The 11920-nt window shown below is 55.3% G+C and overlaps 4 protein-coding genes across 4 annotated transcripts; 3 read left to right on the forward strand and 1 right to left on the reverse strand.

Moving 5' to 3' along the window:
• Positions 1–861: 861 nt before the first annotated feature.
• BO80DRAFT_446100 (uncharacterized protein) lies at positions 862–1965 on the forward strand (the record flags this gene model as incomplete). Its single annotated transcript, XM_025721539.1, has 1 exon — positions 862–1965. The coding sequence occupies one exon, from the start codon at positions 862–864 to the stop codon at positions 1963–1965; it is 1104 nt and encodes a 367-aa protein (XP_025574091.1).
• A 437-nt stretch (positions 1966–2402) lies between these two features.
• On the forward strand, positions 2403–5923 carry BO80DRAFT_114989 (vacuolar protein sorting-associated protein 35). The gene is made up of 5 exons (XM_025713441.1): positions 2403–2842; positions 2915–3552; positions 3605–4554; positions 4604–5152; positions 5207–5923. The coding sequence occupies exons 1-5, from the start codon at positions 2706–2708 to the stop codon at positions 5522–5524; spliced, it is 2592 nt and encodes an 863-aa protein (XP_025574092.1). The 5' UTR covers positions 2403–2705; the 3' UTR covers positions 5525–5923.
• Positions 5924–6596: 673 nt separating this feature from the next.
• Positions 6597–10829, reverse strand: BO80DRAFT_115050 (putative stress response protein Nst1). Its single transcript, XM_025713442.1, has 4 exons — positions 9499–10829; positions 7574–9430; positions 7406–7519; positions 6597–7349 (listed from the first exon to the last, which is right to left on the reverse strand). The coding sequence occupies exons 1-4, from the start codon at positions 10628–10630 to the stop codon at positions 6880–6882; spliced, it is 3573 nt and encodes a 1190-aa protein (XP_025574093.1). The 5' UTR covers positions 10631–10829; the 3' UTR covers positions 6597–6879.
• A 326-nt stretch (positions 10830–11155) lies between these two features.
• Positions 11156–11565, forward strand: BO80DRAFT_426143 (uncharacterized protein). The gene has a single exon (XM_025719686.1). It carries the CDS (start codon positions 11181–11183, stop codon positions 11454–11456), a length of 276 nt encoding a protein of 91 aa, XP_025574094.1. The 5' UTR covers positions 11156–11180; the 3' UTR covers positions 11457–11565.
• Positions 11566–11920: the final 355 nt, after the last annotated feature.

Below are 11920 nucleotides of genomic sequence, written 5' to 3' on the forward strand. Positions count from 1 at the left end.
AGGAGATCTGCGTTCGAGGCTCAGATATTGCGTGATCCAGGCAGATGAAAGAGGTCGAAGTTGCTGGAGGGAGTTCTCGGTAGAGAGTATATCCAGATAGTCGATAGTCGATACGGAGTAGTTGATAGTCAATCGAGGAGGAGGTGGTGGTGGTGGTGGTGGTGGTGGTGGTGGTCAAGCCAATCAAGGCAGCCGCCACAGCCAGAAGTGGGCCCCCAGCCACACTGACAGGCCAATCCGGGTCCGTGACGGGATCCCTGATTCCCGGCTTAATTTAGAGCGAGCGTCAACTTTTCAGAGGTTGAACTCCACGAACGGAGTACCTTTCCTCCATCCCACCCCCCATTGGACTCGCAAATCATGTTGCCTGGCCAGGCTATAATTGGAACAATGCACTAAACAACAGCCAGGGTCCTTGCCGTGCTGGACGGCGGCGATCTCCAGGTTCTAGCTCGCTTCTGCCAACCCAACGTGGCTGGCACGGGCTCCATCGGCCCATCCCAGCCTCCTTTGACAGCATCGTGCTGTACCAGCCTGCACCTTTTCTTCCCGACGATGGGTCTTTGTGCCGTGTATGATGGCATATACATATGTCGGAGCCGTGTAGATCTTCCTTGCCCGTCGTCATTCTTTTTCCTAGGCGCCAACTTTGTTTCCATGGCTTGGTTGGTCGGTGTGATGTTTCGCTGTGAGAATCGACATCATAAATTGAGAGCGCCTCTCTGCTGCTGTCCCAGTTTCAAACTCCTCTAGTCGGATTAACAAGTATCAACGGCTTTGCATTCAGGTTTGATCTGATAGAATATCTGACTTTTTTTCTTTCCTTCTTCTGCCCTGCCTTCCCTTACATCCAGCATCATCATGCATCCCGCTGCGCTCCTCCTTGCTCTCTCCCTCTCTGTCCACGCAGTCCCTATCCTCAATTCTCGTGGGAACGACACCTTCGAACGCCGGGATGTTCCCTACAAAGTTGTCAACGTCGCAGGCCCCTCCACCCCTCTTGTCGAAACAATCACCGCGACCAATCCCCCGGCCACCATCACGGTCACTGAATACCCCTCATCCACACCTACTGTCGTGCCTGGTCCTTCCTACTCATCCTGGACCGTTGGACCGGCTGTGAGCGATGCTCCTCTTGAGCGCCGTGAGACCAACAGCACCAAGAGAGCGTTCCGTCGATTTGGTACATCCATCACCGATGCCACCACCAACAGCACAGAAAGCCATGCGATTGTCGCACGCAGCAACGACACCGTCCCGGATCTGGGTGAGCATACTGCAACCCCTGATCGTCGGTCTGACTCGCGCAATGAGACGGACTACGCTCTGCATGCCCGTAGCAACTCCACTTCCGAGGTCTTCGCCCGGGGCAATGATACCATTTCGAAGCTGATGGCTCGTCACGACGCATCTGAGACCAGCAATACCACTTCCGAGGTTTTTGCCCGAGGAAACGACACCATCTCCAAGCTGATGGCTCGTCAGCCTGCCACTCACGAATCCGAGGCCCTCAACAGTACTTCTGGGGTTGTTGCTCGCAGCAACGAAACTGTTTCCAAGATCCCAGCTGGTGGTGTCGATGTTGCACAGCGTGACCTGAACACCAGCAAGGTTATCTCCCACCCAAGTAGGGACTTGAACGGAACGGCTTTTCAGGCTCGAGAGCTGAATGCTACTCACAATGATGCTGCTGCCGGTACCATTATCAAGCGTGTTGACAACACCACCGATGCAGCTTCCAAGATTTACGCTAGGAGCTCCAATGACACCGTCCTTCAGTCCCGACAGACTCTCGATGCCGCTGTTGACGCTGCTTCTGATTTCAAGCACGAAAATACCACCAAGCTTGCTACCAAGCCCATGGCTCGGGCCCTGACAGAGGCTGAGAAAGCCGCGATTCCGCGTATGGCCAGGAGCTCAAATGAGACCGCCTCGCAGGCGGAGGACGAGGGAGTCGTTGCATAAATGCTCCCGCGCATCTCCACTCCTTACTATTTTTCTGCATCAAAAGGATGTTTCCAACGACGCTTACGGAACAGCGGACGAATCTAATGGACAGAGAGCAAGCAGTTTTCTCTTTACAAACAATTTCGGTTTATCACGACATGCATGACTGCGGTGATGAGCAATGTGGTCATGAAAACATGCATCTATGGGGCGTTTGTCTTATTTCCCTCCTTTTCCTTGCTTTTTCAGCTTTCCTTTGCTTCTAATTTTCTTGGCGATTTCATGATTTTATTTCAGAATGGGTGCTTTATTTGGTGGGGGGTAATGGGTTCTATTTCAGTTCGGGTACATATTAGCTAGATTGTGGTTCTTTTTGGATATTATATCAGATAGATCAGGTTGAATGGATTTCTATAGTTCGGCCGGAGTCAAGAGCGAGAGCCTCGTGCCCGTGACGTACGGGCCGGGATTACATAACCGCGCCCAGCCCCAGGCCGACCTGGCGTTCTGATCGCATGTCCGCATTCACATTAACATTTCCCTGCCACTTTCCCTTGTCCTTCTTGTCCCTTCTTTCTCTCCTGTCTATGGACCAGGAGCTGTCGGATTCTTCGCTCGCCCTTCCAGCGCATCGTCTGTCCCTGCTGCCCCCCTTCTTGCCTCCCCCTCTGGACCCCTCCCCCTTTCCGACCAGGTGTTTACCGCCCGATTCAAGCCACTGAGTCCGACTCCCCTCACATCATCCCATCACATCCACCATGGCCACCCCGGTAGCGGCCCCCGAAGACCAGAGTCGTCTCCTTGAGGAGGCATTGGGAGTCGTGCGGCAACAGTCGCAGATGATGCGGAAATGCCTCGAAACGCCTGGAAAATTAATGGATGCCTTGAAATGCGGGTGAGTGGGAGCTTCGCAGGCAGCAGTGGAATTGGGGCCGAGATAACTGACGTCTGCCGCCAATTGCCCCAGGTCCACCTTGGTCTCCGAGCTCCGAACCCCTAGCCTCGGCCCCAAGCAATACTACGAACTGTACATGGCCGTCTTCGATGCCCTGCGACATCTCTCCGTCTACCTGAAAGAAAACCACCCCGTCAACCACCTGGCGGATCTGTACGAACTCGTTCAATATGCCGGCAATATCATCCCGCGACTCTATCTCATGATCACCGTGGGTACGGTATACATGTCGGTGGAGGATGCTCCGGTGAAAGAGATCATGAAGGACATGATGGAGATGAGTCGGGGCGTGCAGCATCCCATTCGCGGGTTGTTCCTCCGGTACTACCTGTCCGGACAGGCTAGAGATCATCTGCCTACGGGGTCTAGCGATGGTCCGGAGGGCAACTTGCAGGATTCAATCAACTTCGTTCTGACGAATTTCGTCGAGATGAACAAGCTGTGGGTGAGGCTCCAGCACCAGGGCCCTTCGCGCGAGCGAGAGAAGCGGATGCAGGAGCGTCGGGAACTCGAATTGCTTGTTGGTAGCAATGTCGTGCGACTCAGTCAATTGGTCGATCTAGAGGGGTACAAATCCGGCATACTACAGGCGCTGCTGGAGCAGGTCGTTCAATGCCGGGATGTGTTGGCGCAGGAGTATTTACTAGAAGGTCAGTGCCAAATTGCCTCGTTGCCGGTATGGGATGCTGACCGAGAATATAGTGATTACCAAGGTGTTCCCCGATGAGTTCCACCTGCATACTCTCGATCTCCTGCTCTCCGCAATTGCTCGACTCAACCCGCATGTGGACTTGAAGAAGATCGTGATTGGATTGATGGACCGTTTGTCGGCTTACGCCGCTCGCGAGACCGAATCGTCCGCCGACCCAGATGCAAGGAAACAGAGAGAAGAGGATGCTGTCACCAAGCTCCTTGGGAACCTCACGGTATCCGAAGAAACGAAGGAGGACACAACTGAAGAAGCAACACAAGAGAATGGCGCGGAGCAGCCTTCGAAGGAGAATGCCGAAGCCACGACTGAAAGCGAGCCCAAGGCCAATGGCGACAGTAAGGCTGGCATTCCTGTCGATGTCAAGTTGTATGACATCTTCTATGAGCAAGTGGTCAACTTGATCAAGAGCCGCGGCCTCCCTATCCAAGACACAATGGCGCTTCTTGTTTCGCTTGTGAATCTGGCACTCAACACCTATCCGGATCGCCTGGAATTTGTCGACCAGATCCTTGACTTTGCGACCAAAGAGACTGCAGCGTACACGGATCACGCCGACCTGCACTCCGCCCCTACACAGCAGAACCTCCTGCATCTCCTCACTGCACCTCTCCGTTCCTACGCCTCCATCTTCACAGCCCTAGCCTTGCCTCACTACATCCCGCTTCTGACCTCGCAATCCTACACCACCCGGCGATCTGTCGCAGGCGAAATCGCGCGCAGTCTTCTCAAGAACCGAACACTCATCGCCACTACCGAGAATCTCGATCGTGTCCTGCAAGCCCTGAGGGTCTTGATCAAGGAGGGCACACAGCAGTCTATGGGCTATCCTGGGCTGCAGTCTCAGCGCCGGGGTGAGACCGACGAAACCATCGAGGAGCAAGGATGGCTTGCACGGTTGGTTCATCTGGTCCAGGCACCAGAAAACGATACTCAATTGAAGGTAATTGCCCCTTCCGTATGCCACGTCCTTGGCTAACCCTGCTGTCCAGCTACTCCAAGCAACCCGGAAGGCCTACCTCGACGGCAATGAGCGAATCCGATACACAACACCAGCCCTGGTCACAGCTTCGATACGCCTGGCACGCAAACTTAAGGCCCGCGAGCATTACGACGACAACTGGCAGTCGCAGTCTTCGGCGCTTTACCGGTTCATGCACCAGTGTGTCAACAACCTCTACCAGCGTGTGAACCCCGGCTGCGCTGATCTGTCCCTGCGCCTGTTCGTGATGTGCGGAGAAGTTGCCGACCAAACGGGCTTCGAAGAGTTCAGCTACGAGTTCTTCGCGCAAGCCTTCACCATCTACGAGGACTCCATCAGTGATTCGCGCGCCCAATTCCAGGCCGTCTGTGTCATTGCAGGAGCCCTGCATGGCACTCGCGGATTCTCCAAGGAGAACTACGACACCCTCATCACCAAGGCCGCCCTGCACGGAAGCAAGCTCCTCAAGAAGCCCGACCAATGTCGCGCTGTATACCTAGCCAGCCACCTCTGGTGGGTGGTTGAGAACCCGCAACGAGGCGAGGAAGACCCCAAGAACGTACGTCTACACCCTCTGATACACTCTCATTTTTTGCGCCCTAACACCGAATAGCTCTACCGCGACGGCAAGCGCGTCCTTGAATGCCTGCAACGTGCTCTCCGCGTCGCTGACGCCTGCATGGACACCGCAGTCTCCGTAGAACTCTTCGTCGAGATCCTCAACCGCTACGTCTACTACTTCGACCAACAGAACGAAACCGTCACCACCAAGTACCTCAACGGTCTCATCGAGCTCATTCACTCGAACCTGCAGACCGACGAAAACGAGCCCAATCCCAGCCTGGAGGGCCCGAAGCGTCACTTCCAGCGCACCCTGGACTACATCCGAACCCGAGATTTCGAAGGTGTAATCACCGATCCCAGACAGTGATGCACGACCAACCCAACCCTTCTATATGAATGAGCGATGTTTCCAACCCTGTATCCCACTCTTCTTGCTTCTTTCCCATTCCCCATTTCTTCCAGCCTCGTGCGTGTAAGATTCCCTTTTCCATCCTTTTCTTTTCCTTTCCTTTCCTTTATGAATGAACCCCTGACCTGTCTTGTTCCATCTTCTTGAATCGAGTATATCAATCAGTGTATCATCATCATACCCTGTCTCTTTCTTTTTCTTTCTTTCTTTCTTCTCCAGCTATTAGGAGGAAATTTGAATTCCGATAGAAAGTTACCCATTCTATTTTTACTTTATCTTGAACTCAAACCAACCTATCTCTATTAGACACTTAGCTTAGAGCCATGCACTAGGATGAACCGTAGGCCGAAATAGAAATGACGAATTCTTATAGTGAGATTCCATTACGGTATTGGATCTATACCACATCTGTGTAAGAGAGCCAATCTGATACCAACCGGACAGGAAGACCGTATGTCAGGATGTATGTATGTAAGTCCGTATGTATCCCTCTCCGAAGGATCAGGCCACTCTTCACAGTACCGGTATTCGTATCAGACGAGGAAAAACACAAGTGAAAAAGATATCTAAACTAGATAGCTCATACCTTGCAAGACCCCTGGGTATGCATACACACATACTCACACATATACACACCCCGAACCCCAAAACACCCAGACCTACGAAAAAACTACACAGCCACACACAAATCTACGACCAAGACAATCAACCCAAAGTGAACAGACAAAGCAATCAGATAGATATATAGATCAATACCCCAGGATAGGTGGGGAAGATCTTGATCCGATTCGATCATGCAATTGTTAAACATGGGAGTCCAACGAACATGAATGGGAAATGTGGTGATCATGATGATGATGAAGATGAAGATGATGATGACGATGTGTGCTCCATGGGAATCGCTACATAAGAGGTTTCAAGACACCTTGATGGTGGGAGCGTGCGCGTGCAAAAGGAGGAAGAAGAAGAAACGACATAACGTACATGACATGATTTATGTCCGTCAATGAGAAGGCAGAAAGAGGAAGATGGCAATGGAACTCGAACATGGAGAGAGCCAGGAAACATGGAACCTATCAGACGCAGAAGAGGAGGATAGGATATGAGGGGCCAGGTCGCGGTAGCGCGTAGGCAGATATTCGGATGAAGAATGAGCATAAGACGAGGAAGAAGACGAGTAAAATGGCCCCACGGCATGATGGGACGCTGGGATGGATGGGAAGATTGAAGGGAAAGGATGGGTACTGGAGTAGAGGAGATGCGTCCGTTCTCAGGCGTGGGGGAAGAAAGTGTCATAAGTGATAGGTCTGTGGCTAGAAGCCCGTAGGAGAAGAGAACTGCCGTAGTACTGAAGGAGTTGACGTGCCGATCCCGCCAAACGCTGGCAGACTGCTGCTGGGGACGGGGCTGCCGATTTCACCGGGAACAATGCTACCTCTGTGGCCTGAGGAGGCACTGTTGGTATCGGGCTCGAACTTGACATATTCACCCGTCTCGTCACTCTTGATCGAGAACGATCCGCCTCCGTTTTGGGTGTTGCCTTCCGTGTCACAGATGTCCAGCATTTCCTTCAGGGAGATGGGGGACTCAGTGGCCGGCCGTAGCTGGTCAACCTGCCGGAGGACAACTTTCACATCGTGGTATCCGCTTGCTCCCTTGGACGGGCTCATCGTGTTGAGTTGCTTGCAGGCCTGGATGACCAGAAGTCGTATCGTCACGGGCCGGGAGGCGTGAGCACGATGGTGACCTCCTGGGGCGAATGCGTTGGTGGACCAGCCACTCCCTAGAAGTGTCGTCAGTTGATAGCACGGAGAAGACCGATGTCGAGGGAGAACTGACCAGGTCCGGCTCCCCATGTCGGAGCGCTGGGGAAGGGAGAGGCACCGAAGGGAAGTTGCGCACCCCATGTGTTGCTCCCGATGCTTTGCCCGATGGGGAAACCACTGTGCTTCGCTGTGGGGAAGCTGTCAGCGCCTGCCAGGGATGACCACTTGTCAGGGAACTCACCAAGAGGGTCTGTGAACAAGGACGTGCCTGCAAAGCTAGCTCGGGCCGGACCAGGCAAGGACCCCGGAGCAGTCGCGCCAGGGAGAGACTGGGAGAGATTGGAGGTGAAGGGAACATCAGTGTCATCCAGAAGAGCACTGCTACCCAGATGCGCACTCAGGTCATCCACATCGCGCCGCCCGGGGCGGTTGTTCTGGTCTTGTTGGGTGCTTGACGGACGTTTGATAGGGCTGGGCCGGGCGATCGGGAATGCATGCGCGTCAAGAGGGGACCGCTCAAACGAGCTGGACGGCTGCCTGGAATGCGCATGGGACAGTCCACTTGGCTGTGCAGAGAAGACGTTGGCTATGGGCTGGTGGTGGAATGACAGGCCGTGTCCTGGATCGAGCGGGAAGCCCCTTCCGGGTGGAATCGGACGAGTTCCGTTCATGCCTGGAAGCACAGGGAGACCATTTGGCGCCGGGAACCCTCGCAGCTGGTTCATCAGAGGCCCGGAATGAGGCGGGTAGGAGGGCAACTCATGACCAATGGGTGGACGTGAGACCAGACCCAGCCCAGGCGGATTGGACGGGGAGAACCCAGGGGGATGAGATCTGTTCAATGCGCCCAGGGGAGACAATGGTGTCGATGGCTGTGGGTGGTGAAGTAACGGCGGCTGCCCATGGCCTTGCTTTGAGGTGACGCTCGATGCGCCAGACGACTGGGAAGGCGCCATCGATCGCGGAGAAATTGAGACCTGCGATGGCTCCGTGCTGGCCGGCTGGGACCGTGGAGACGACGTGTGGGAGCCCTGCTGGGATGGTTGCCGCGGTCTGGCAGGAGTCGGAGCCTTGGGGACGACAGGCGTAGCGACTTGAAAGTGCGGCGACTGGAAATGTGCCAGAAGGCCCTGGGCGTGGTGATGCAGATTGGCGGGGATAGGAACCGGCCCTGCATGCGATACTCGTTTTTGCCCGTCGTGCTCAGGCTTGGTGGCGGCCTCGCGATCTCTCCGGTTCTGCTCATCCCTGGCCTTGCGCTCTCGCTCGCGTTCCTCTTTTTGCCGTGCTTCCTCTCGTCGCTTCTTCTCTAGCTCCTTCTGCTCACGCTGCCTTCTTTCAAGCTCCGCTTGTCGCTCTCTCTCTTCACGCAGTCGTTTTTGCTTCTCGGCCTCTTTGCGAACCCGCTCCGCTTCCTGGGCCTTTCGCTCGGCCTCGCGCTTCTTTCTTTGCTCTTCCCGTTTCTTCTTCTGCTCTTCCAGCTTCTTCTCTTGCTCGGCTTTGGCTGCAGCCTCCTCGGCCGCCTTCTCCGCCTCCTTCCGCGCCTTCTCTTCCTCTTTGGCCTGCTTCTGAAGCTTCTTCCTGTCCTTTCGCTTCTGCGCTTCACGAGCCTTCTTGGCATTTCGTTGTTCATTCCGCGTTTGTTCCTCCATGAGCTCTTCGATCAGCTTCTGCTGGCGTTGCTCGGCGACCTTTTCCCGATAGGCTGTCAAGACGCGCTGTTCGAACATCCGGGCCGCAAAGATTTGGAACATGCGCCGACCTTCCTCCATGCGTTGCTCTTCCGTCATGGCGTCCTGCAGAAACGTGTCAGCTTGCACGGCATCACCACCCGGCCAGTTCCCGGAGCTGACCATTTCATCTTCCTCATATTCTTCATCCTCCTGACTATCGTAGTCCTCATCCTCCTCCTCATCATAATCATCATCATCAAGGGGACCGTGATTATGACCGCTATGGAGGGATTGGTGGGCTGCAGCAATCCCGTATTGGGTATCCTCTTCCCGCTGCATTCGACGCTCAGCTAATTGCTCCATCATGTCAATGAAATGTTTCCCGTCGTTCTTTAACAGATCGTCCGCAACGGTTAGGATGCCATCTACCAGCGGAGGAACCAAGTTAGTATGAACTCAGAACGAGGGTGAACCAGCTGAGGGCTCCACCTACCTTTGACAGTTAGACTATTTCCAAAGGCGAAGAAATCCGCACGGGCGGCTCGGGTTTCTTCATCTTCATATTCGTCGTCATCGCTGTATGGCTCATCATCCTCCTCATCCTCCTCATCGTAGTCTTCTTCTTCTTCCAGGTCTTCATCGTCTTCCTGCACCTCATGGATCCGGCCCCGAGAGGGGTGAAATTGACCTTGTGTCCGTGTATGCTGACCGGGCGACCGTAGAGGCGGGTGGTATAGACGAGGAGGCGGGATCATCGGCGGGCCCTTCTCGAACGAGCCATGGTTGTTGTTCGCGTATTGCTCCAGCTCCTCGTAGTAAGCATCATACAGCACCTCCAATTCCTCTTCGATCGCAGTCCGCTTCCTCCCACACACGGTACAGCTGCACGAGTGTTTCTGCTGCTCCTTCATCTTTTTCAAGACCGCATCCTTTTCGACCTTGACCAGCTGTCGTCGCTCCTCCTCACCCAGCTCGAGCCAGAACGTCTTGATGTTCTCGCGCTCTTCTTGCGTGGACGTATTCCAGATGCTGCGGTCCTTGCTAGATTTCAGAATCGTATGAGGTCCGAGATGCGGCGGTAACGGCGGGGGCAGAGGGTGTGACATGGAGACCGAGGGAGTGGACAGCGGGGTGGAGCTTTCATCGCCCAGCGGTTGGGAGCCTGTCTGACCCTTTTTGCCTTTTTTCTTCTTGGATTTCGAAGTCGTGGATGCTGGATGGCCGGGTTGCCCGTTGGACCGATCCGGAGGATGGGTTTGTCCATGCGTCGCGTCATGTGTCTGCTCGTAGTGCGTGTCGCCGTTGGGAGCGACCTCCTCGATATCATGATCGTCGGATCCAGGACTCTCCGGCGTGGTAGGGCTTAAACCGTTCGGTGAGGTGATCTCCGCGGCGGCATGTCCATTTCCGACCTTACGATCCGCTGCCAAGCGGGCCGCCTGTTTTTGTCTGCGTTTTTGCTTCTTGCGGTTTACCGACATGGGCTTGGAGTCTGATAAGGGAAGTTGGGCGCGGTCGTTGGGCGCATGGGCCTCGCCATTTGTGGTGTGTGCAGGGATGGAGGTCGACGCAAGATCGGACATGGTGGAACCGGGATTCGGCCTAGGCGTTTGCGGCGGAGCCATCGAGGGCGTGTCTTATGAGGCTAAGACACTGATGAGCTGGGAGGATGAAGGGGGCGGGATTCTCAGTCTCCTAGGTTCTTCCGACCCAAACACCATGCTAGGGAAGCGTTCCGGAGGAAAAAGTCAGCAAGACGCCCGGCGGAGGAGGTAGCCAGGTAGGAGAAGCACAGGAAGCTCACCGGACAGCGGACGGGCGAAGAAGGGGAGATATAAGTTGAAAGACTGAGAGAGGGCCGTAAACGCCGGCGTCGGGTGAATCACTTGAGGCAAGCGAAAGGCTGCGAGTGGAGGCGCCCAGGTGAATTGAGGGATCCCAGCGTCGACAAACGGGGAACGAGGGCGGAGAGGGGTGGAAAGGACCCGGGACCGCACGACCGAGAGGGGGGGGGCTTTGGCGTTCAATCCCAGGCGATCGGGGGGTGACCAGATGAGACGAGGCCGAGGTGGCGTAGCGGGGAATAGGACCGATCCGAGTCGAAGGAGCGTCGGCGACACGCGCAGGCAGTGTGAGATCGACTGAGAGGGCTGGAGATGATGGATTTGGATGGTGATGGATCTTGACGCCGGGCGTTGGGCTCTGGATGGTTGCCGTGCCGCTGGCCGCAACTGGATTAGCCGCCGCAAGCGAGGTGCCACGCATTGCATTCACCTCTACTACTTCATTTCTCTCCTCTTGCTGCTCTCTTTCCCCTCTTCTTCTTCTTCTTCCTCCTCCATTCATGATGCTGCAATCACGCGCCCCCCGATCATTCCCCGGCGTAAGCGCCTCGCCAGCCAGGAGCGTCCAGTCAAGGGGGCGCACTTTGCCGACCACCTTCCCAGCTAGCGGAACCTCACTGGCTTGGCCTCATTGCTCGCTCGGTCGCTAGCTATGGTCCAACCTGCAGCAACTCGGACGGCCGTCGGCTTTGGCTGCCTTCACGGGTCATGTCGGTGTTGAGCGCTATGTGTCCGCCCACGGGGAAGGCCGGGGGGGGGGGACGCTATAGCGCTCCCCTCCTGCGGGGTCTCAAAGAGGGGGGATCTCATGATCGACGCTGCCTGGCTACAACCCCATTCAAACATGATGTTGGCTGACTCTCCGGGACTCAGCCCATCACATAAATCTGATCTCTAGCTGGGTGAAAGAGAACTGACCATGTGTTGTTGAGATGTTGCATTAACCCCATGGCCCCCCCCCCGGACAGAGACATGGGCCCATCCAGCACTGCTGGCGATCGCCGTCTTTTAAGTACAGAGGGATCTCCAGCCTCTGTATCCAAGCTCAGGTTAATGTGATACCTCGGAGAT

The sequence above is a fragment of the Aspergillus ibericus genome (genome assembly GCF_003184845.1).
Source record: "Aspergillus ibericus CBS 121593 unplaced genomic scaffold BO80scaffold_26, whole genome shotgun sequence".
Lineage (NCBI taxonomy): Eukaryota > Fungi > Ascomycota > Eurotiomycetes > Eurotiales > Aspergillaceae > Aspergillus > Aspergillus ibericus.